Genomic DNA, 23,282 nt, shown 5'->3' on the forward strand with positions numbered 1-23,282 from the left:
TTGTATGCCCAGCTGTATCCCATGTGGATTCTGTAGGTTTGCTGCACTGTTTAACATATTTTTTGTACAATATCTTTTTGTCAAAAAACAGATCATGTTCAATAAGTTCAATTATGTTCTTGTAGTATGCCAGAGGATACCAACTACTGCTGCATGGTGTAGATGTGTAGATGCAAATGTATTGATTTAATATATGAATCATATTCATTATGAATGACATACAAATACAAAAAAATACTGTTGAGGCTTTTTTATAGTTAAATAATCACTTTATATCATGTTATAATGTGCCAAGCAACATAAGGAACAGCATTTACTCTGAGTGGACATCCTTAAATAAGAAACTGTTAAGTTTTACAAAAGAGTGTAGGCTAATTGTCTTATTTTGCAGGTGTCTCAGAGATGCACTGTTACATAGATTTGCTGCTTGATAGAAAGCACAGCAATGGTGTCTCCTTGGTCTGGGCATCAGCGAGAGAAATCCAGGGAAAAGGTCTTTGTGAGGAAAAAGGAGTCCAATCAGGAATGACATGACTAAGTTAAACATGACAGAAATATATTATAGAGCGATATAGTGTTACACTCACTCCTCTGTAAGCAGGGTAGATGATGCACTGATGAAACTGTGTGTGTTTAAATCCACAGCGTGAGGCCATTTCTCTTTCAGGATTCGGTTGATAAGAGAGAGAGCATCACTGGATCCCAGACCGGTAGAGGTGCAGATATTTAGCAGGCTGTACAATACTGCACACACCCAGCTCAGACCAAGATAAATGCCACCTAAAAATAGGAATTACAAGTCAGCTTACTTCAAATCAAGTGTGATGCATCACTGCACCAAATTTCAGAGGCTTTCTCTTTTATTTTATATAACATTACACAAGCTCTGAACAGAAACTGCAAAGTCTGCAATAATGAAATACATACTGCTCATTGTAAGAGGACACGATGCCTTTATAAGCAAATGATCTGTCAAAGCCTTGGTCAGATGAGTGCAGGTTAGCACCACATCTGCAGTGTCACAGGCGACAAAGTCATACTGTGGTTTGAGAATGAAGTCGTGTCCTAGAAGCTGTGCCAATCTGGGATAAAAGATCAAAAGGAACTGAATACCAATGACTGAAAATCCACAATGCTGTATGTGTTTGAGTGTGTGAGTACCTGTTGACAGGCACAGCAGAAGTGAAGCTGTACACAAGGCAGCTCTTTGAAAGGTGAGAGTGGAGATCAGCACAGACTTTGGGGAGGTGAGAGGGCAGAGAGCAGAGGAACAGAACATCTGCCCACGCTGCCAGTCTGCGATTGTCAAATAAACATTCAACTCCTTTCTGGATAAATTCCACTGAAATAGGGAAGCAGCAAGGCAAACACATGGACAGGATTTAGAGTATATAAGACGAGAATGGAATAGATTTTTTTTGTATAAACTGTGACCCATTGACTCCCAATCCAAACCATATATTATTTCTACATTTGACAAATAAAAGACACCTCTACTGTTTATTGGATCCAAGTGCTTCTTCTATCATTTATGAATATTTTCTTAGGGAATTCTGCTCTTGTAATTTTTTCCAATAGCTTTCATGTAATGTTTTTTATATGATAAATATATTTTATATGATTAATAAATGAAAATTCAGCAAATTCTTTATTGGAAAGTTTAATTAATGTTCAACCACTTCAATATAATGTGACCCAATATCACTGTAGCATTGTATTCCTACATCAGAGAAGTAAGAAGACACTTATTTTTATGGGATTTTAGTGTTTTTAAATGTAAGGTATATCTACCATGGTCTTTCGAGTCCAGTTAGTTTCTTATTTTGCCAATGTACCTGCAGAGTCTGGTGTTCTACTGGAGATCTTAATCTGTGATGGTTTGATGCCAGACTTTTCAAGGAGGGAGGTGAGCAACTGTCTCCCCATGTGACCCATCCCAATGATCCCAACGCAGAGGTCGCTGTCTTCTCCTGGTACCAATGAGTCTCTGTTTGCTCTGCGGCTTTTGATGAGACATCTGTAAAGGTAAACGTAAATCAATCAGAATAACTTAAAAGATAAACATATAGCAGTGGGGAAAATAATAGTGACGTTTCCTGTCTGCGTTTTGATTAACTCTACATATCATTTACCTCAATGAGTGAACCAGTTTACATAGGAAAGATGCGTGCGCGCACCCGCAAAACGTCAGTCCAGCCGAGCGTGCACGAAGGTAAAGTAACTCTTTCTCCTCCTCAGTAAGTGGATTCTCGAAAGACAAACTTCTCACATCAGCTAATAAGTCGTCCTCCATCACTATAAAGTGTCACAGTAAACAGTTATAAACCTTACGATATATTCAACATATTCTTTGTCCTCCTGTTTCCATGGCAAAAAGACAACTTCCGATGTAACGTCCTATATTTCAAAATAAAACTGTTCGTGACAAACGCTGCGTGTTGCTCTACTGCGAATCACAAAAAAAGCACGTAAATCGAATAAAAAAGTAATAGAAATCGTTGCAATTTGAATAAAAACGTTTTGTTCCTACACCTGATCAAATATTGTAAATGTTTCAGCATAAGATATAGAAACGTTCAGCTCAATTACAGTTTTGAAATGTAAACCATAGCTACCCAATACTACTCTTCTTAATCTAACCGTTTTTATTTCACTTTCATGCTTTTAATACAAATTGAACTGTACACTTATGTACATGAAATATTATCCTGTCCACATAAACAAGAAAATAGGCAAATCAAAAGCCTGCAACACAACATTTCACAACTAATATCATCAGTCAAATATACACAAAAAAACAATTGTGCAGGATATTAAGACTTTGCTTCGTGGTTTTGAATCATTTGAAAATGTGAGTGTCAGAATGACACACACAACACTAGAAACTATTTTTAAATTTTGAAGCAGCTTTTTATAACAGCAGCTTATTGTGAAAATCCCACAACTTTGATCACAGCCCAAAAGAAAATTGTGATACTTTATAACAAGTTAGGGTACTCCTCCCACCTGTCATTAATATAAGCGAGTTAACCTTAGTCACATAAAAGTGCTGACAACAGAACTTTACACAGCTGTAACACATTCAGTTTGCATGAAATGTTACACATTAGGGGGATATTTACAGTAAATAAAAGTTAAATTAATTAAGGGTCATTACACCTATATTTATGTTTCTTGACATCAACCCCCACACACAATTTGTAAACAAAGCTGCTTGAGAATGAAGCCGATGTTGCACCTCATGAGACAACAGCCTATTTTTCTTCATTGTTATGATTTAGTATTTATAATTCCATTATCTATCCCCCAGCAGAACATTTTCCACATAAAGACAATGTGTGGCTTACAAATCCATCAATCTTCATCCATCCCTTTGATTAAACTTACAGTTAGACGATGCTCATAACCATGAAGGCACTGTGAGGGAACTGGTAAGCTGACACAAGCTGAATCACAGTAGCTCAAAATGCCACAAGATGAACAGTATTTTATTTACACCAGGGCTGTATGAGCACTTCTGAGATGTTCCTATTCGAAACAACGTTCTGAAGAAAGTTTCCGACACATTTATTCTGCACAGTCATGGTTTCAGGTACCATATGGCGATAAGTGTTACTCCTCGCCCTGCCTCCATTTCTGAGACTCCTCCTGGCGTGCATCAGGGTGAATCTGGTTCCTCATTCCACCCAACACATTGGAGGTGGCTTCAGTGGCCATGATGAGGGGCTTCACCACAGCTGGGGGCAGCTGGCGGAGAACCCCCCCCACTGCCCCCGTCATGCCGCGCTGCTCATGCTCCCGGGTGGCTGTGTCATAGATGGTCAGGGCTGTGTCTGTGATGCCCTGTTGATAGAAACAACACCAATTCCTCATTAAAAACAGTTTCTCTCAATTACATTCTCAATGCCATTTTCTGCCCCTAGGGGTCTTTCAATCAAAACAATAACATAAGATGGAGTTTGGTGGCGTTGAGTCTTTCATTGCAGTCAGCATCATCCAATTAAGAGTCCTACAGTTTAGGTGGTGTTATCAGGGGCTGCATTATCTAACCAAAATAGTGTTTTGTAAAAATGTGGCTTAAAGCTTGATTCAATTTATGACTGAATGAAGTAGCCCAGTGAAGTGAACATATTGGTCATGGTATCTTTAGGTTTGTTTACCTCTTTTACGACAGTATAGGCTTTGGCTACACCTTCTCTCAGGTCCACTGGCTGATGAGCCAGTCCGTAATGGGAGAAGCGTTTTATTCTCTTCGTGTCTCTCTCATCAGGCACTGGGGACACCATGTCATAGGCCGTCTCTGCTGCGGCCTAAAAACAACACAAAACACAAGAATGTCAGATGTATCGTAATGACTTTAGTAGTAAATCCAGACTTTTTTAGTAATGGTGGAAACGGGTCATTACCTGGATTGTGCGCACCATCCTGTTGGTGAGCTCCAGAGCGGCCATAGCAGTGGAAGTTCCAAAGGAGGCCGTGCCGCGCTGGAACCCACGGACTATCCGACCGTCTTTCCTGTACTGCTCAATCGGGAGCCAGACCAAGTCCCTGAATCCCTGAACTGAACAGAATAATCATCTTAAGGACAGGGAAGACATTACCTAAGAGACGCACCAGAAGTAGGAGGCTCATATACTGTAAATTACTTTCACTGCACTTATCTAAGGAAATCATGAATTACACTTTGCCCAAGCTTCAAAGACATTGATTAACCCTGGTTTTATCCTTTTTTAAATATTGGAGAAAAAAATATTCTGCAGTTATGGCTTACATTTGTAAAAGCTGCCAAGAGGTAACGATAAACTGATTGTATTGAATAGCAATTGAAACGGGTTAAAAAAAGACAAGCAGTAATAGGTCTAGCTCATTATATCACTTGTCCTAATTTAAGTGTTTGTCATTGTTGACTAAGTGCCACAATGTGTGAATATATAAGTATATATAACTATCATAAAATGTAATCATTTATATAATTTCTAATTATTGTATAAAACAGAGGAAATGTATACAAATGTAAAAAGATAAATGCATATATATTATATATATCAATATTTTTTTTTAACCGTGTAACCAAATCTAATTAAACTAAAACTTAAATCTCCTCTTATTAGCGCTTGACTGTAGTTACTGTGCCTATAGCTCGTTTGTTTTAGGTTTGATATGCGAACAGAAAGTCAATCCAATAACCATTAAAGGACATTGTGTAATGTAGGTTCACTTGATAACACAAAACGCCTGTGACTGGATTCATACCCTGTATATAACTCACCGAGCTGGACCAGAGAGTGAATGGGCCCCACACCCCCCAGGAGTCCTGGAAGCTGATTCTTCTTTATGTCATTAAGCCACTCGTTTATTGCATAGGAAAACAGCTTATCCACACCTAATAATCTGAAACCCATATTAGAAAAGGATTAATTTCCTGGGAAAGAGTATTAGTACTGAGTATGTACGACACCTTTTAATAAGGTCTACTACTTTCATGATATTAAATAATAAGCAACACAATGGGGTGTGAGATATTACTCAGATAAACATACCCTTGTCTATAACACAAGCGCCGCAGTTTCAGCTCTGAACAATTAAGCTGCGTCAACCCGATAATGATCCCTGCAAATGTTCCCTGAAACAAAGACGTCCTGAAATCATTCACAAAGCACAAGTTAAATAATGTGATATTAATACAAAACCCTCTTCGATGATTTACCTGCTCCATTGCTACATGTTTCCCATGGTAATCCAAGCGAATGGGAACCTCAGAGGTAAATCGAAACTCCCTGTTAGGAAAAGAAAACGTTGGCAAACATGAAACAAGCTATTCCTTTTTTCTTTAAAGCGGTTTCATTGTTTGGTTATTTAACACAGACCTAAAGAAGATTGGCTGGTCTGTGAAGGAAGGAGTGGAGGCTTCGTCGTCAGTCACTTCCTCCCTGCCACATGTGGGGTAACCGTTGTGGCTCATGCGTCTCTGAGCAGGCACTGAGATGATGGGGGCCGGGTCCTGGCTGCTGCCCGCCTGCTTGGAGAAGCTGCAGGAGATCTCTGGGGCAGACGCTTTCTTTGTGGTCACACAAACAGCTGCAGAACAAATATTATCATGAGTCAGTGTTTCAGAGTGAAGGTTTTGTTCAATGTCTGAGTTTAGGTATTTGGGAATTGAGTTTACCTTCTTGAGCAGGCGGGGAGAAAAACTCTACTTCAGTAGCAAGACTGGTGAAGAAGTCCTTGAGGAAGAATAGTGCGTCCTTCAAACAAACAAAAAACAAGACTTTCACCCTAATGTTGCTGAAGATGCTGGTACATACAGGGGTAAATGAAGAAATAAAGGTCCATATCTTATCTTACATTTAATATACGCATCTGCATGAGATTTTACCTGATCAATGTTGAGGCGAAGAGGCATCAGTGAAACACGCAAACAGCACTCTTGAGGAGCTTGGCCTGACTCCGGACACATGTGCAACGCCTTCACTGTCAACTGAGACAAAAGAAGAAAGACGTTACACAAAGCCACAACTTGACTGTGTTAATGTGAGTGTGTTGGATCCCTCACCATGTTAGAGTGGGCTTTTCGAGGCATTTCTTTGCTGGAATACAAATAGAGGAACTTGTTCATCTGTGAGGTAGCCAGTCTGTCTCGAATCTCCAAGTCCTGCACGACAAACACCTGCCGAGAGACTGGCTGATCCACCGCTGGCCCAGAAGCCACCTGGGCCTGTGGGTACACCTCATGCTGAAACCTCACCTAGGGAAAAAGTCCAAGACAAGATTGTGAACGGTGAAGATATGACGTAAGGTATATGTAAGTAGACTATGGGCCTGTGTTGATTTAGCGTTCTTCTCTCCTCATTGAAATTTGAAAATAAGATGCTGGCGCTCAGGAAAGGAAATGCTATAAGGACACTGTAATCAACCACTAAGGCTCATTCCAGTCGAGGAGGAACTTTACTTTGCTGAGTTGTATCTCCATCAGGACGTCGGCGTTCCTTCCTCTTCCGCCTCCGGCCCGTCCTGAAGCCTTGGCCTGTCTGACTGGAGTTTGAGAGGGGGAGCAATGGGGTGTAGTCCTGCAAGGCAGAGAAAAGGGTAGAATCAAACAAGTCTGTTGAGCACATGCAATACAGTGTGTGCACGGTCACTTGTTGTTTTGCTCACCCCCGGCTTCTTGCAGGAGAGGGTGTGAAAGTTGCACCTCCAAAGTCTTTCCCGCCATACAGGTGCCAGATGACAGATATCTCTTTGACGAGGTAGCGCACCTCGGGGGTGGGAAAGTTCATGGCCCCGCGGCTGGAATCGCTCCCGTCTAGAGGCTGACTGAAGTAATCATCTTTGATTTCCACAGGATCTGAGGTAAGAAGTTTCACCACCGGCTCCTGGTCAAGATCCTGAAACACATAACTCACAGTGAGCCAACACAAGTCCCCAAGCTTTCAGACACGCCCACCTCTAAGATTTTCATGATTTTTTTAACGCTGCTGTGTGGACGGGCCGTAACTGTGTGAAGGAGTGTGTCCTGACCTGTCCTCTGGACCCGGGTGTCTCCAGGATACAAAAGTCGTCCGTCTCTTGGGCCAAGTTAGGGACAGGAGTGATGAGAGGTGAGTGAAGCATGGGGTAAGTGGGGCTTGAATCTTGGATACAATTCCCACTCTCATCCGGGAACAAGAATAGGTCTGAGCGAGGCGGATCGTGGTCTTGATTTGGCTCCTCACATGCACCTATGGATGTGTACAAAAAGAATAACCTCTAGTTCAGCTATATCATTTATGGAGCTAAAACTTTAATATCTACTGAACCTCACCATTCTGCTGCAGCCCTGGTGCCTGCTGCCCGTCGGTCTCCTCCATAGCTTCACTCATCAGGTCCTGCAACATCTGCTGCTCTGTCTCCGCCAGCAACAGTGTCTGAGATGTGGGCCGGCTGGTACGCTCCACCTGTACACAAACACACTCATTTTAAACACGTAAGACCAACAGAGTTTTTTTAAATCCTATTGTAGCTACTGTATGTTAGCGTTAGTGCTGACCTTGGCTCTTTGTGTTGTGCTGCTCTGCTTGGCTTCTGGTTCTGCAGGGGGCAGTAAGTCTCCGTAGCTTGCCACATACTGAATGAGGTTCATGAGGGCGGCGCAGGAGTCCGAACACGTTCTGATGTGAATAACGTCACTGGAACAGCGCAGCTCAAATCTGGGCTCCAGCTACACGCCAAGAGACAGTCAAAACGTTTAATTTCAACCATATTTTCAAGAGCACACATCAAAAAACATGAATGTCATCTAAAGACAGACAACTCTTACCAACTTTCCGTCCACTCCAGGTTTGACAGCTGTAATCCTCAGCTCCAAAGTACCCATGTCTACCACTTGGACATAATCTGTGACAAATAAACAAAAGCTAACATTGATCAATACATTGAAATTGTAATATTCGAAGCAGCCTTTTAAAAAGATCTTCTTACCGCGCGCCAGATTGACGGAGACAGCGTTACTCTTGTCTGAGAGGAACAAAGCTGCTTCATCCAAAATGATCCTGTGAATAAAAGATATTTTTTTATGACTCAATTGTGATTACATTTCTCGATTTTGTATCAGAAACACCAGTAGCCTGCTTATACCTGAGCGTTGAAGAAGAGTGGTCTAGAGAGACACTGCTGGAGATGCTGAACGTTTCTACAACCAACAGTGATCTGATTGGCAGGTAAAGGGGTCTGTCAAGAAAAAAACTAATTAGAAAACACACACAGATAACATATAACTCATATTACACATAAACTAATCTAGTGGGAGGTCTTCAGTCTATAATTACCTGTAGTCTAGAGAGCAGCTCCACAGGTGTAAATGTAAGGTGGTGACAGACGTCGGAGGGGCGTAACCCAACACAGGCTCATCGGAAACATTCAGAAAGTCGACCATCTGTTAAACAGAAAATGGTATTAAGATTACAGATGTGTGATTTGCTTGCATCATTTTTTTCCACTGCTTGCTGAACATCTGTGTGAAGGCAAAAGAATAAAAGAGGTTGTGCAAAGCCTACCTGGTCATACCAGCCCAGGCTGGGTGGGACCACTCTGTGCTGCAGCGTGGCTCCTCTCACTCCAACAGCAACCAGGAACTCCTGCAGAAAAACAAAATCGAAATGATATTTTAAACACCAGTTCTGCCAAATGGGGAAATGTTGACTGAATGTGGTGGAAACAGGAGCTACAGCGCAGGTGTGGTGTCAGGAATAATCCAATAATCAACATATCATCATTTTGCCCAGGATTCAAATATTGACTTAAGCCCTGTTGACACAAAGTCAAAAGTTGTATGATCGCTAAACTGTTCACACTCTACATCTAGCCAATTTGACCAAAAAGTGACAAGATAAATCACGTAAAACCAGCTAGGTATCTGGGGTGAGTCTGAGATGCATTGGACAGCAAAAGTGTGAACCTTGAAGCTTCAAAACAACTTCAAACCAATCGGTGACATCCCAGAGCCTATGGTAGTTTCACATCTTTAGGCCTCTAAAAACGATTCAAATGTACATCACTATGGGGAAACTGTTCACACTCACGTAAAACCAGCTCGGTATCTGGGATGACGACGGCAAAAGTGCCAGTCTTGAAGCTTCAAAACAACATCAAACCAATCGGTGACATCCCACTGTCTATTGTAGTTCCACATCTTTAAGCCTTAAAACTATTCAAATGTAACAAACTGAACATCACTGTATGTGAAAAACTGCTCACAACTGGGACTGGTCTAAAAAGTATGTTTCTTCACCAGCAGTCCCACACATTTCAACAGACAGCGAGGTGAACTACAGCTGTTCTTTCCCCCGGCTTGGCCTTTTACCCGTCAGTGCTTTGTGTAATGTACCTTGACATTGCGCTCTGCATTCTGTGATGAGATTTTAACAGCGACAGACAGCATGCTGCGAGCCTCCAGACCAATACACTCTGAGGGTGTCGAGGCTCTCTCAGGGGAAGTCTCTGATTGGTAGATGGTTGGCTCTAACCAGTGGGGATGAGTCCTGCATGGCAACTTGACATCTGAGCCAGGCGCGCCTCCATCCACAAGTCCTGAGCACATCAACAGAGGGAGAGGCATAAGAGTGATGTAGAAACAGTATGGTTATAGAGGAGAAATCCATATATAGGTTACATTATGACAGGATACCTCATACACACAACAGCATTAGATGATATTGTAGTGCAGTCGGTTTACCTTGATGATACATGCAAATGTTACTGGTGTGGAAGCAGAGGTAGTGTTGGTCTTTATAGCCTTCGTACTGCGTCACACTGAACAGCACAGCATTCTTCACCTCCAGCCAGAACTCGCCATGTTTGTTTTTCAGTATGGTTTTATCCTCCTTCTGGGAGAAACATGGAAAGTCAATTCTTCTTTGCATAAAACCAGATACAAGGCATGTCTGGATAAAACACTGTGAACTGTTTACCTTTGCGTTAGTCTGAAGAGCCACCAGGCCGTGGTTGACACTGATGATGACAGAGAACAGGCTCTGGGATGTCTTGCTTTGGGCTTTGGGTTTCTTCTTCTTGCGGGACCTGAGGCCCAGGTCAGAGGCAGGACAGTAATAGTGCATGGTCTCCTCGTCTGACCCACTGGTCTCATCTGTAAGCACAAGTGAATGATGAGACAATCACTTGATGGTTTAAACAACAATTTCAATGTAGACATTTCTACAACCTGAAGTATATCAGGAGGAAATTGTAGATTTAGACATCAAAATCTTGACCTGAGAATCTGGTATATTTAATGCTTTTATTATTCTTATTTTCATTCTTACTTTAAGATTTTACCCACTAATGGACAGCTTTAGCTATCAACAGATGTATTCTGGTGCTTCTGCAACTCTCCATGCTTCTTGTCCCTAAAAAAATACAAAATAACACAATGCAAATTACTGGGAAATGTTTTATTGTTGCCTCACCTTCGGGGCCGGTGGAGCGGAACTGGCTGAAGCTGTCCTTGGAGTAGGTGTTGATCAGCTGACTGGCCACAGAGAGCCCCACTCCATATGGCATGCTTTCCACCGTCTCCACTGGAGAGGGGGCAGTGGGCTCCCACAGCAGCAGGTCATTGTTTATCCTAAAATATTGGGAATATACAATGAATTAATGGAACATGGAGGGGTAAGTATATATTTTGATGTTCAGCTACTACATGTGAAAAACAAAGCAAATGTGGTACCTGTTGTGTAGTTTCTCATAAAATGCCTTGCTGGGCAGCACTAACTGCACATTGGGGAAACACAAGTCAAGGATGAAGCGAGAGTTGTTCATGGTTTTCTCCTGGAAATCCGTCATCTCAGCAACATCACCAGGGATGACCATCTAAAATAAAAAGAAAGATTATCTAACCTTGGTCATGTCAACAGGTTGGCATGCAAAGCAGTGTTCATGTCGCTGTTTGCATAATGATGCCTTTGTAATACATTACAAAACATCAATCAGATTAAACTCGCTCCTGAATGCAAATGATTACACCCGCAACCTGATTTGGACCGATACCTTCATCAGGACTGAAACAACTACTCTTGAATTAGGCAAATTCAAAACATTTCTTTTTCAAATATAAGGAAATATGTTGGCTGCATAACTACTTATAGTGTAAATAGTGTTTTTCTAATATCACACATATTCGTGCATTGATAGCATGCCTTATAAATGGTCTAAATCGAGATCATGTTGAGAATGCTACTATGTATAAAGAGAGCAGACTTGCATAAATAAATGATGGCGTATCTATACACCTGGATATATTTGTAATCCAATGTATTTCGCTCAATTGCATTTCTCATGTAATAACAAAAACAGTAGTTGGCTGTAAATTCAAATGTTTTTCCCTTTGGCCAGGACATACCTCTTCATTCTCATACATAACCCTTCGTGATGAAAAGGGCGATGGCTCTGGTTTCCCAAAGTCACAGACATCCTTCAGTGAATGGGCAGCCCCTTCCTCCTCTTCTTCCTCAAGGGAATGGTCCTCGGCCCCCTCGTCATCTTCAGCCGTCACCCGCTCAAGGATAGAGTGGACTGCTGTGGGGTTCATCTTTAGGACAACCCTGACCAAAGAGATGCAATATTTATGAGAGGCGCCCCTGTTATGGACTGATAGGGTTGAGGCTGGTTAGATAAATTTACCTCGGCCAATCAAATTTGACACTTTCAGATGTCGTCATGTCTCCATCCATGGTGTGGGACACCCTGAAGAACCGAACAGCTGGTTGATCCGGCTCCTCCTGAAACTTCCCTGTGCAAAGAATACAAATAAAATCAGTTAGGGAGATATTAAAATCATCAAAGGGAAGTTTAGATTAAAACAAATTCAACCACATACCAGTAAGCTCCCTGAAAGTGAGCTCCATTTTGGTTTGGTCAGGAGAGCTGCCACCCATGAACTCCGTCTTCATTTCCAGGTCTTCCAGCTCCAGGTAGAGTACTTCCTTCTGTAGGGACTTCTTGAACCAAGGGCCCCTCTCCTGATCTGAGCGCAGGTCAGGGATGGGGAAGCGGATTGCAAGGCCAAGCAAAGGAGCATTGACCGTCAGCGATACATGACAGTTGGTGGGAGTGTGGCTGTCATCAAGGAAAACCTCTGTAAAGGCCTTATGCTGCGAAATGAGTTTAAAAAGACACATAATTAGACATGTAAGAGAGCCTAGACATTCAGTATGCAACTGTTTTAACTTTTTCATCTCAGTGGCTCACTACTTTTACATATAATTTCAGAAATATGAATACATGTGTAGTTCGTAGGAAGCCCTTACCAAGCTGACATGTTTATTATAGGATGTGTACATGTGGGAGGCCATCAGCTCTGTGGTGGCCAGCTTCTGAGGCTGTAACAAGGAGTTGAGGCGGTCTACGATGCTGATGTCCAGCTCACAGCGCACGGGGCCCAGCTCCACCTGGATCTCTGCTTTCCTAGGAATGGTGCTGAGGCGAACCTGGCCGCCCTGCACACACAAACAAATGGTTTGACTGAGGAGAAGCAGGACAACAACGCTGATAATGTGTTTAAATGTTAAGTCGTGCTGTGGTTTTGTATTGGACTAACAAATGCTGTTACCTGAGGGCCCCTGCGCTCGGCCTGTTTGTAAAGCAGGTGGAGGCAGCTGGTGAGCGGCGCAGCAGCATCAGGGGTGTCAAATGTCAGCAGCTGAGGCGTGGCAGAAAAGGAAGTGAGAAACTCTCATGCCAGGTGTGACATCGGCTGTCACGAAATCTGCACATTATATATATATATACACAGTATATATATATATATATATGTCACTGCCCAAAAGATCTGTCATGATGTTTTTTTTTATGAAAAATAATAATAATGTTATCAAATGCATCTTTATCATTAGGCTTTTATTTTGGTTAATGATTTAAACTCAAAATGTTGTTGTATTGAGATGGAAAGGCTGTATCCATAACTGCACAAAAGCGTACAAGAGGAACAAACAGGAAATATGTAAGAGGTGTTGGAATAAAAAGTATGTGACTTATTAAGATGATATTCAAATATCATGGGTATCTTTGCTAATGGTATATTGCAACACCCCAAGGCGTATTGAATGTATATATAAGCAGTGTGTAACCAACCAAAACTGCACAATAGGCTAAGCTCAGGCTGGAAACACTAACCTCAGTGTACTGAATGCCTCGTTGGGAGCCACCAATGGCGGCCTCAGAGGGAAACAGACACTCCAGGAACTCCATCCGGTTCAGGGAGACGTCCGTGCTGAAAGTCCGCAGACTGGACCCCTGACAGTGCTCATAGCTGATCTTCAGGCCCTGGCCCACAAACCTGGACATTTATAAAACCCCAGATCAGACAGACATAAAACACTTACATGAAAAATCAAGTGTAACCTTGAAGAAAAGATGTAAAAAGGCCACCTTAGATGGTCATGGGGACAAGCTTGGTTAAACACTGTCCGAGACTGAAGGAAAGCAGCTGGAGCGAGACGGCCCGGGCCCACCATGTTGAAGAACTGTGCCGCCATGGGGCCGAGGGGGCTGGGAGAAGCATCTGGGGGGGGCAGCGGGTCGATGTGGAGGACGGCCACAGCCAGGCTACTCAGAGTTAACCTCAACACCAGCTCTGGCCTGGACTCATCACCGTGCGTTTTCGTTGGATGGGCTGAAAAACAAATCCACAAAATACTTAATTTCAGTGGTTTAATGATAACCATGTGCAACAGAAGGTTAGGTTTGTAAAGAGACCAGCCGGAGTCACTGACTATCATATCTACAACCAAATATAAATAAAGGTCTAATCGGGAAGACATGCTGATGTTAACTCTGGTTAGAATGAAATCCTACAAAATACTTTCCATCTTCCAGCACAGTGCCAGGTGTAACAGTATTTAGTAGTTACATGTGTATAAAGTATGTAAAACATAAACAGGTACATTGTGATACTTACATGTCTGTCTCAGTAGTTTTTGAGGGAAATGGGAATCCCGTTGGGCGGGACTTTCATTAGTGTGCTTTTCTCTTTGTCGTGGGACATCCATGTAATCATCCCACAGAGCCTACAAACACAGACATGATGCCAGATAGCTTTAAAAACAGAAGCTCATTTGGGAGGATTTAACCACAGAAACTAAAACACTGAAGTGTCAATTATAAACCTCGTAGTTTTACCAGCACAAAAATAAATAGTTATTGTAATGCACTTTACTGAGGATATCAGTATTTAGGAGAGTAACAAGACCACAGGGAACTCTTATGATCAAATTTGAATTATCATAATAATATTTTCACCTGATTATTTTCTTAATTCTCAATTATTTGGTTTACAAAATGTCAGGAAATGGGAAAAAGATTCCATCCCAGTTCCTTAAAGTCCAATGCGATACAGTTTTACTTCACATAAAACTGTATCAGAAATAAATCACAGATACAGTTTTATTTCACATAAAACTGTATAAAACTGAGATAAATCGCTTATCTCTTTTTTGTCTATTGACTAATGGACTTATTAGTCACCCTGCTTGTCCCTGCACTTATTTCAATGTGTCTTCATGACTGCAGTCAAACAGACGAGGACTTACTGTGGCATTTCCAGAAGGAGATTCTCCTGGTGAGGCAGAGTAGTTGCTATTGAGGGACAGATCCAAGTCAACGGTGGGGGGTTCACCCAGAGGAGGAAGGGATGACAAGCTGTGAGACATGTCCATGTCTGCCATGGAGAAGAACACATCATCTACACCAAACACAAAAAAACAAATCAAAGGAAAGGAAGAAGAAAAAAGAAATGTCATTAGTTAAATGCAACCATGACTTCTGATTTGTCTAAAACTCTAGGGCTAGGGCATCTCAGTCCAACCTCGACTAGACACAGTTCTGGTGGTCTGGCTCTCAAAGAGGTCTGCGTCCGTCCCTGGCCCAGCAGTGTCCTTCTTCAGACAGCGGTTCAGCTCCATGTGGAGTCGATACTCATCCTCTTGCTGTATTGGTCGGCTCTTTCTATCCTTGGCCCATTCCTGTGCACCTTCACACAAAGGAAAGGAAAATACTCTCTTCTTAATATATGTATTTAGCACATTATGTAACATTATAACCCTGCTTGATCCACATGTTCTCCTTTATCTTTCCACAGAGGGTTTCTCACCTCCACCAGAGAAAGCTCCACACAGGTCCAGAAGAAGATGAACTTGCCGTGGGGACAGCAGAATAATAAGTGTATCAATATGTCCAACAACATCCAGCTGAAAAGCAAAGCATGTAAAACACACTGGTGGTTAGTAACAAATACCCATAGCTTGTTATATTGATTTAATAATGACTGATTTACCTTTGCTCCAGGCATAGCCATGTTGTTTTTCAGAGTGAGGGACAACTCAATTTGACCACAGAGGCTCCCGACCTGCACAGGTTCAAAGGGTGTTGTGGAGGAAACAGGCTCTGTAAACTGGGGATGAGGCTCACATATTATTTTGGGATTCCAGCTAGGTGAAAGTTTTGGGTCATTTTCCTGCAAAATAAGAAAAACATGTTGTTAAACGCTGATACATACATACAGTTTCATGGCAAATTTCAAAGACTTACTACACTAACCGTTGGAGTGGGTGAAGATTTACAACCAGCACGGGACACATCTGAGAACTCATCCCAAAATACGGTCATGTCTTCCATCTGCAAGTTTTTATGTGCAAATGTGGTTGGCTGATGCACATTCACACTGGAGCTCTCCTCGTCTGTTTCATCGCAGTAAACAATCCTGAAAGCAACAGCAGAACACGATGAGCTTAACAAGGACCTGCAGTTTAATAGTTCATACTATTAGCTGCAGCTTCTTTAGCACTGTGTGAATACTTTTCTGATTTCTTGTAAAATCCTGATCAAGGACTTTATAGTGATAGTGGATGAAGGCTGGAGTTTCTAGAGTGTAGTTACTGATTTTGAAAAATAATTTGAACATTTTGGAGATTGCCTGATATCCCATGGACAGTCCCCACTTACTTTTTTATTCGAATCTCAAGGGCGATTCCAGTTTTAGAATTTTCGGGAATGTGTTCGACTCTGAGAACTGTATCCAAAAATGTCACCTTAACTCTTCTCAGAACTGCACGATGGAAAAATAAAAGAAATGACTTTAAATAGACATAGGCTGGTTACAATGTTTGGTTTGAATGTTGCCTAGCAGCATAGACACACCGTACCTGTCTCTATCGTTTCTGCAAACTTCTCTAATCCCTCGAAAGGCTGGAAGCTCTCTCCCATATCATCTGTGAGTTTCTGGCTGAGACATTCTTTGGCAAGCTGCATGCTGCTCGTCATGAAACTGGACCAGTACATGGGCTCTGTGCCAGATGCTGGAGGAACAGCCAGTGGTGACACAGTTATTGACTTCTATCAACTTTTAAACATGTTACAAAAAGACAACATGTTTCACATCGATCTAAATGCTTTAATCAAAGAGTCTGACTCGACTTACCCACTCTCGGCCTTGGTCTGAGCACCATCTCCAAACCTTTGATCTCCAGGGCACAGTTTTCGTGCAGTAGGGCAGCCCATGGAACCGTTAGAGAAATTGTCTGGATGAACCCCGCAATAACCTCAAAAGGTGCATCTGCTGTCTCTAGGAGCTCATTGAGTGACTGAGAAAGAAAAGAAAATGCTCAAGTCTCTCCTAAATCAAATAAATTCATCTGTTGTACGTCTGCAACAAAACAAACATACCCATTTATCCAATGGCACTTGTGCAAGTGTTCCAGTGCCTTGATAGAGGTCTAAACTGAGCTGATCCAAACTCAGTTTCTCTTGAAGGAAGTTTCCAAGGTACCGATGCAGAAGGTATCTGCAGGCCCGCTTCTTGATGGATTCCGAAAATGGCCAAGGCATTTTAACTCAAAAGGTGAACAGTTCAGTGTAATAAAAGGGATCTTGAGGCCCTGAAACGGAATGCTATAGCTACTATAAATGAATCACTAGTGGTACAGTTGTGTCATCCTGTCGACTTAAAGACATTGGGAAATCGTGAACTCAAACCCCCCTCACATCCTAAAATAAGGGTCACTTTGGAGGATGTGCGACACTCAGGGTTGTGTGCGGGAAATGGTCTGACTCCAGTTTGCTGCTGCTATGGAAAGACCTATGACAAAACACACACATGCAATTTGACACTTGTCACAACATGAGCGTTAACACATAATGTTTACAACACAGCTGAAAACAACAAGCTGCGTCAGTTTGACACAGGAACTGATTTAAATTGCTCTAAAATTATAATAAAGAGCAACACAACATAACATGTCCAGTTAACGTTAGTGTTATTCTAAGCACACATTTATCCTCCAAGTGATAAACAAGCCAAATGCACTTGGAAATAATCGTTAGCATGCCAGAGAGTTTATAGTTAATAGCTACCCTTCGCTATGTTTACTTTATCAGGGCTGTCATCGTAGTAAAGGGATGGGAGTCGCGCTAGCTAAACAAAGGCATACATTTAGCTTAGTAGCCGGCTAGCAAGGCTAGCGACGTTAGCTAGCCTAATAACCACTCCTGTCTGCAGAGTGAGGCAACATTAGCATAGCCGGCTAACTGTAGCAGTACACGCTCGCTGGATGGCTAGCTAACCCTTAAATCAAAAATCTCTCAAATTATGACCCTAACCCCTGCACTGTACACTGACAAATAACACGTTTCACATATACACCAGCGCAATGTGACTAAACAGATAGACAAATGAACACACTTGAAGATATTAGTGCAGCTGTCAAATTACCTTCTGTGTGAGTTGTTTACAAACACTCTCATGACTCCGCACCGATTGAGCCCACTCACTCCGGGGTGGGATTAAACCATGACGTCACAACATGGCGGATCTGTGTAGCTCACCGGACACTTCACTGGGTCAGCGTTTATTTTAAGGTCGTTATTTAGACACTACGCAGTCACTATATAACAAAGCGTGCGTTAATGTGATTTCTGTCTCTGGTTGTCTACACATTTGATGCTAAACAGAGTTTTCTGGCGTCAACGCTCACTTGACTGAAGCCTCTCGACGGAGAGCTCTGAGCGGGCTGGAAGCTGCAACTAGCCGGAAGAGCACAACCAGCGAGGAGGTGAGGAAAATGCACGCATTTTGGTCAGAAATCATCCATGCAACCTAATAAGACCCAATGCATGAGCCCCGTTAAATTGCGTGCAAAATGAATGCCTTCTAAATACGAACAAAGTGATATAAATAGGTTTAAATGTCCCACAGCAACATATTGCTTAATGTAACACGTTAGCCCTCAAAGTAAGCTACAGTAGACCAGTCTCGCTAACTAGATGTATGTATTATGTATGTACATGGCGAATAATAACATTTTCATTAAACTTACTTTGATTCAGTACTAACTATGATGTCAGTAACCAGGTCTATTTTGCTTCAGTCGTCTTTAATAGAAGGCTCCTCAGAGTCCTCTTGATGTCGCTGTTATGTCATTGTTTTTAATGAATAAACATTTTTAACACTTTATTTATTGGTTTTTCCCACACATAACACAATAACAGAAGAGTACAAATGCAGGTGCTATATAAAAAAGATGACAAAACAATAATGATAATAACATAAAAAGACCATTACAGTAATAGCAATGACACAAATAAACCAAAATACACAATGACATGATAAGACAGAAACAGAAAACCCTAAGACCAGTCCCTCCCACCCCTACCTCCAGACAGGGCCACACTGTGCAGTAATCGTCAAAAAAGGAGAAAGACATATTCAACTACTTGCGTCAGCAAATGCATGTGTATTTATCATAGCACTTCTTCAGCCTACAATAGGTTGTTGGATGTTTTCTATATAATTCCTAAAGCCAGACCAGTACTTAACTACTTATCAAAGATATGTGGCTTTCTTGTATGAGAAAGTTACTCCCATTTTAAGTCTCCAAAGGTACAACTCAGGTCTTGCTCCCACTTGGTCCTAGAATTCAGGGGTTTAACCCCTGTAAGGGCCAGAATGCGGTTATATGTCAAGGAAAGTATACCTCTGGAGTGCTTAACAACTTTTAGAACATTTTCAATTGGGAGAGACTGGAGTTTTCCCCATGAAGTGTGCTTAAAAAGTGTCTGACTTGCAAATATTTGAGGAAATTATTAGTTGGGAGGCTGGAGGAGCCACAGCTGTTCAAAGGTCATAAGTAAGTTATTCTCGTTGAGATCCCCAAATGTTTTGATTCCCTGGGTTTGCCACATTTTGGTTATCCCATCTCTAAGTGCACCTGGCAGAGCAGGGTTGGTATGGAAGGGAGTATGCTGTGAAGTATGACAACACTATTGAGAAGTTTCTGTATATCAGACCAGATTCTAGCTGTGTGATTAATAATAGGATTATCAGTATATAAACATTTAGCATTAATGCTGGTACAGGATTTATAGATGGTAATATGGTGGTGCTGGAAAGCAAATACGCATATTTACTCAACACTTATTGTACACATCTACCACATTTATTTGACAGCTGTATTAAAAAAAATATATATAAAAACAAATAATATAGTCATCTTGTAAAAGTGTAAAATTGTAAAAAAAAAACACTGTGTAAACACCATTAAAAGGTAGCAGTAAAAATCATTCTGTATTACATTTATGATAATATAATGGGGCTATTTTTCTGAAATGAAATATTTTTAATTTAATAATAATAACAGTAGTACAACTTGCTGACTTGCTTTGTTCTTAAACTTAATATTCACTTCAATAGTAAAATAAGCATATGTCTCAGTATATTTGTATCTACTGTTTAATTGTTGCTCCATACAGGGTTCAGTCTACACAACAGGAAAGTACAAATGTCTATCTAATTCAGCCTCACCAGCACTGTGTGTTGGTTAAATATACAATTACAAAGGAACAAGCCATAATAGCATTGAATTCTCCTGTAAAAACTGACCATTGGGTTTTAGCCCTAAAATCCCCATCAGATCAGCAAAGTGAAAGGGACAGGAGAAATAAAGGTTGCTACATGTTTAGCAATCAGTGGTTACATTGGCAAGGGCTCATTGCCTCATTCCCTGTTGGCATCCAGCCAACAAATGAATGTTGACGAAGCCCGATACAATGCAATAGGTTTAAGCTGTCATGCAGAAAAAGAGACTGAAATGAAAGCGTGGCGTAAAGATCCCTGACATAAACAGGACAAACCAAGATTAATCTTGTTTAAAAGTAATGCACCAGTGCTAAAAGGACACATAGTGGACATGTAGAGTAGAGTGGGGTGGCTGTGGCTCAGTGGATAGTGTGCTGGACTTCGAATCCGGGGATAGCAAGTTCGAGTCCCACTGCAGTCAGCATGTCGTTGTGTCCCTGAGACACTTCACCTCAAATTGCTCCTATGGGGATTGTCCACAGTACTGAATGTATGTAAGTCGCTTTGGATAAAAGCGTCTAACAAGTGACATGTTATGTAGAAATAGAACAGGTATTACTTTTGAGTTGTTAATATTAATGGATTACATGCAGCCATTCATTTTTGCAAATCCTAATTATTGTACAAAGCATTTAATATAATTTATAATCCTAACAGAACTTGTGGTGTAGACCTGAAAAAGAGTTCACTCTGCACTAAAAAAAAGGTAACGGAACCAACTGATGCATGTTTGTTTCAGTTCTTCTTTTTACTTTAGATAACAGTTCTTAGGAAACATGTGATAAGCCGATCCTGCTGCTGAATCATCAACATCCTAATGTGTGAGTGCTGCCTTGAAGCTTCCCATAGCTGTACAAAGCTGGGTTATTGGATATTTTAAAAGCTTTATGACCAGATGTAACAGGTGTAGTTTAAGACTTAGTTTTAAGCTACTGTTACAATTAATATGTGAATCTGAAGTGCACTCGTTTATTGTAGACGTGGAGAACACTTTTTTTTGTGCCAGTCAGCAAGTTTTAAAAGCATATCACAACATCTGTGCGTCAGCTGAGTCGATCAATAATGTTGTTTCTGATACAGGGGATGGAGATAGACTGCCAGCCCGAGGAACCGGTCATCTCTTCTTTTGACGAGGACTGTGTTGAGCTTGGTGACGTCAAGGACATGAGATTGGAGGCAGAGGCAGTTGTCAGTGACGTTCTTTTTGCCGTTGCTGAAATGCACTTGTCACAACGTTTCAACAGCGCGAGGGATGTGGCCCACATCAACGTGGAAACAAAAGAGGGAAACCGGTATTGTCTGGAACTCACAGAGTCCGGACTACGGGTAAGATGCACCAAAAGTGAAATGTGTTATTTCTTGTTTTATTACTCCTTTATGGCCTGTTTTATAATAAATCACTCTACCATACAGGTGGTGGGCTATGCCTTCGATCAAGTGGACGAGGATTTGAACACCCAGTATCATGAGACTGTTTACTCTCTTCTGGACAAGCTGAGTCCGGGTTACAGAGAAGCCTTTGGGAACGCTTTACTCCAGCGGCTCGAGCAGCTGAAGCAAAACGGACAATAAAAAGAACCAACATGCTGTAGAAGTGGAATGAGGGCTGATGATGCAGGGTGTATTTTGATGTATCCACCTGCCTAGCTACCATTACAATAAGAGCCCCATCAACTTATTTTCATACCATTGAAGGACTTCTACTGCTAGGTATTGGCTATATGGGCTCTGTTGCAACATTGTGTTGTTGACTTTACTGTGGTAAGATCTTCCAGCTTCCACATGATTCAAATCTGTGTCAGAGCACATCGTCTGAGTATTCTGCACCTTTTTGTATTTGTAATTATCCGAGAAGGTGGAGCAACAAGTTTATTCCTCTACCCTGCTTTCACTGTAGTTCTGAGCTGATATCTGCTCAAATATACGTAGCTACTACTTATTCAGCACCTCAAAGAGCCAAAGCTACACTGAACAAAAATATAAATGCAACACTTTTGTTTTTGCTCCCATTTTTCATGAGATGAACTCAAAGATCTAAAACATTTTCTATATACACCAAATAACCATTTCTCTCAAATATTGTTCACAAATCTGAAAAAATCTATGTTAGTGAGCACTTCTCCTTTGCCGAGATAATCCATCCCACCTCACAGGTGTGGCATATCAAGATGCTGATTAGACAGCATGATTATTGCACAGGTGTGCCTTAGGCTGGCCACAATAAAAGGCCACTCTGAAACGTGCAGTTTTGCTTTATTGGGGGGTTCTGGGAGGGTCCGAAAACCTAGGGTTAAACCCTAACCCTAACATGTCACCCATTGAGCATGTTTGGGATGATCTGGTTCGGCGTATACGACAGCGTGTTCCATTTCCTGCCAATATACAGCAACTTCGCACAGCCATTGAAGAGGAGTGGACCACAGGCCACAATCAACAACCTGATCAACTCTATGCGAAGGAGATGGGTGACATGTTAGGGTTAGGGTTGGGGTTTAATACATGAATTTGTGTCCCCGGTGTTCCAGGGAACTCACCAAGTGTCAGAAAATACAACCCTCTCTCTTTTCCTCCATACCCAAATCTCTAAAAACTGGGGCCGCAACGGATTTGATACATGTGATTCTGAGTGCCACTCTATGTCGACCAGAGGTGCACCCAGCCTGTATTGCAACTCTCCCACCATCAGGAGGGAAGAGAGGTGCCGTGGCATGGCAACCAGGTTAGCAACAGCATGGGCAACGAGCAATTAGTAACATGGATCTCTGGCCCGCCCTCCCTCCTTTGCAGGGGGGTCGGGTCACTCCAGCTTTCACGCAAAGACAGAGCTGGAGTGAGGCAAAATGAGCTGCGGCTGAAAATGCATATCCTTGGTATTTTGAAAAAATAAAGACTTAAAATATACCTT

General features: G+C 41.7%; 3 protein-coding genes across 7 annotated transcripts; 1 reads left to right on the plus strand and 2 right to left on the minus strand.

Moving 5' to 3' along the window:
• Window positions 1-103: 103 nt before the first annotated feature.
• noxred1 (NADP-dependent oxidoreductase domain containing 1) lies at window positions 104-3,677 on the minus strand. 2 transcript variants are annotated; one of them, XM_010789093.1, is made up of 7 exons: window positions 3,597-3,677; window positions 2,133-2,295; window positions 1,836-2,017; window positions 1,162-1,342; window positions 928-1,082; window positions 588-780; window positions 104-495 (listed from the first exon to the last, which is right to left on the minus strand). In XM_010789093.1, exons 2-7 carry the CDS (start codon window positions 2,291-2,293, stop codon window positions 411-413), a joined length of 957 nt encoding a protein of 318 aa, XP_010787395.1. In that variant the 5' UTR covers window positions 2,294-2,295; window positions 3,597-3,677; the 3' UTR covers window positions 104-410. The 2 variants fall into 2 exon arrangements, with proteins under 2 accessions (XP_010787395.1, XP_010787394.1); XM_010789092.1 differs by lacking the exon at window positions 3,597-3,677 and adding an exon at window positions 3,388-3,466.
• LOC104960911 (autophagy-related protein 2 homolog B) lies at window positions 2,631-18,264 on the minus strand. 4 transcript variants are annotated; one of them, XM_010789088.1, is made up of 43 exons: window positions 18,236-18,264; window positions 17,191-17,602; window positions 16,946-17,108; window positions 16,671-16,823; window positions 16,471-16,573; window positions 16,066-16,228; window positions 15,803-15,982; window positions 15,620-15,716; window positions 15,335-15,499; window positions 15,060-15,211; window positions 14,429-14,537; window positions 13,900-14,143; window positions 13,645-13,807; window positions 13,082-13,171; window positions 12,780-12,968; window positions 12,350-12,623; window positions 12,154-12,262; window positions 11,873-12,074; window positions 11,201-11,343; window positions 10,941-11,098; window positions 10,446-10,621; window positions 10,211-10,358; window positions 9,863-10,065; window positions 9,033-9,113; window positions 8,805-8,911; window positions 8,614-8,721; window positions 8,458-8,528; window positions 8,297-8,373; window positions 8,027-8,197; window positions 7,802-7,934; window positions 7,519-7,718; window positions 7,156-7,385; window positions 6,950-7,067; window positions 6,554-6,745; window positions 6,377-6,478; window positions 6,167-6,245; window positions 5,868-6,078; window positions 5,708-5,777; window positions 5,541-5,623; window positions 5,270-5,391; window positions 4,407-4,561; window positions 4,161-4,310; window positions 2,631-3,843 (listed from the first exon to the last, which is right to left on the minus strand). In XM_010789088.1, exons 2-43 carry the CDS (start codon window positions 17,350-17,352, stop codon window positions 3,613-3,615), a joined length of 6,237 nt encoding a protein of 2,078 aa, XP_010787390.1. In that variant the 5' UTR covers window positions 17,353-17,602; window positions 18,236-18,264; the 3' UTR covers window positions 2,631-3,612. The 4 variants fall into 4 exon arrangements, with proteins under 4 accessions (XP_010787390.1, XP_010787389.1, XP_010787392.1 ...); XM_010789087.1 differs by having other exon boundaries at window positions 10,211-10,361; window positions 18,236-18,263; XM_010789090.1 differs by having other exon boundaries at window positions 8,614-8,706; window positions 10,211-10,361; window positions 18,236-18,262.
• Window positions 18,265-18,285: 21 nt separating this feature from the next.
• gskip (gsk3b interacting protein) lies at window positions 18,286-22,312 on the plus strand. Its single transcript, XM_010789086.1, has 4 exons — window positions 18,286-18,363; window positions 18,475-18,575; window positions 21,458-21,703; window positions 21,791-22,312. The coding sequence occupies exons 1-4, from the start codon at window positions 18,327-18,329 to the stop codon at window positions 21,947-21,949; spliced, it is 543 nt and encodes a 180-aa protein (XP_010787388.1). The 5' UTR covers window positions 18,286-18,326; the 3' UTR covers window positions 21,950-22,312.
• The last annotated feature ends 970 nt before the right edge of the window (window positions 22,313-23,282 follow it).

The sequence above is a fragment of the Notothenia coriiceps genome, unplaced genomic scaffold (assembly GCF_000735185.1).
Source record: "Notothenia coriiceps isolate Sejong01 unplaced genomic scaffold, NC01 NC01_scaffold00032523, whole genome shotgun sequence".
Classification (NCBI taxonomy): Eukaryota; Metazoa; Chordata; class Actinopteri; order Perciformes; family Nototheniidae; genus Notothenia; species Notothenia coriiceps.

What these genes read in the sequence shown, in the direction of transcription:
- noxred1 (XM_010789093.1), bottom strand. Translation starts at nt 2,293, where the DNA reads ATGGAGGACGACTTATTAGCTGATGTGAGAAGTTTGTCTTTCGAGAAT. An exon ending in TCTGCTGTGCCTGTCAACAG is followed by an intron (nt 1,083 to 1,161) that starts GTACTCACACAC and finishes CTTTTATCCCAG; the next exon opens with ATTGGCACAGCTTCTAGGAC. An exon ending in TCTACCCTGCTTACAGAGGA is followed by an intron (nt 496 to 587) that starts GTGAGTGTAACA and finishes TTCCTCACAAAG; the next exon opens with ACCTTTTCCCTGGATTTCTC.
- LOC104960911 (XM_010789087.1), bottom strand. Translation starts at nt 17,352, where the DNA reads ATGCCTTGGCCATTTTCGGAATCCATCAAGAAGCGGGCCTGCAGATAC. An exon ending in CCGCTCCACCGGCCCCGAAG is followed by an intron (nt 10,622 to 10,940) that starts GTGAGGCAACAA and finishes TTGTGCTTACAG; the next exon opens with ATGAGACCAGTGGGTCAGAC. An exon ending in GCCTGGGCTGGTATGACCAG is followed by an intron (nt 8,912 to 9,032) that starts GTAGGCTTTGCA and finishes TCTGTTTAACAG; the next exon opens with ATGGTCGACTTTCTGAATGT.
- gskip (XM_010789086.1), top strand. Translation starts at nt 18,327, where the DNA reads ATGGCGGATCTGTGTAGCTCACCGGACACTTCACTGG. An exon ending in CTCACCGGACACTTCACTGG is followed by an intron (nt 18,364 to 18,474) that starts GTCAGCGTTTAT and finishes GATGCTAAACAG; the next exon opens with AGTTTTCTGGCGTCAACGCT. An exon ending in TCACAGAGTCCGGACTACGG is followed by an intron (nt 21,704 to 21,790) that starts GTAAGATGCACC and finishes TCTACCATACAG; the next exon opens with GTGGTGGGCTATGCCTTCGA.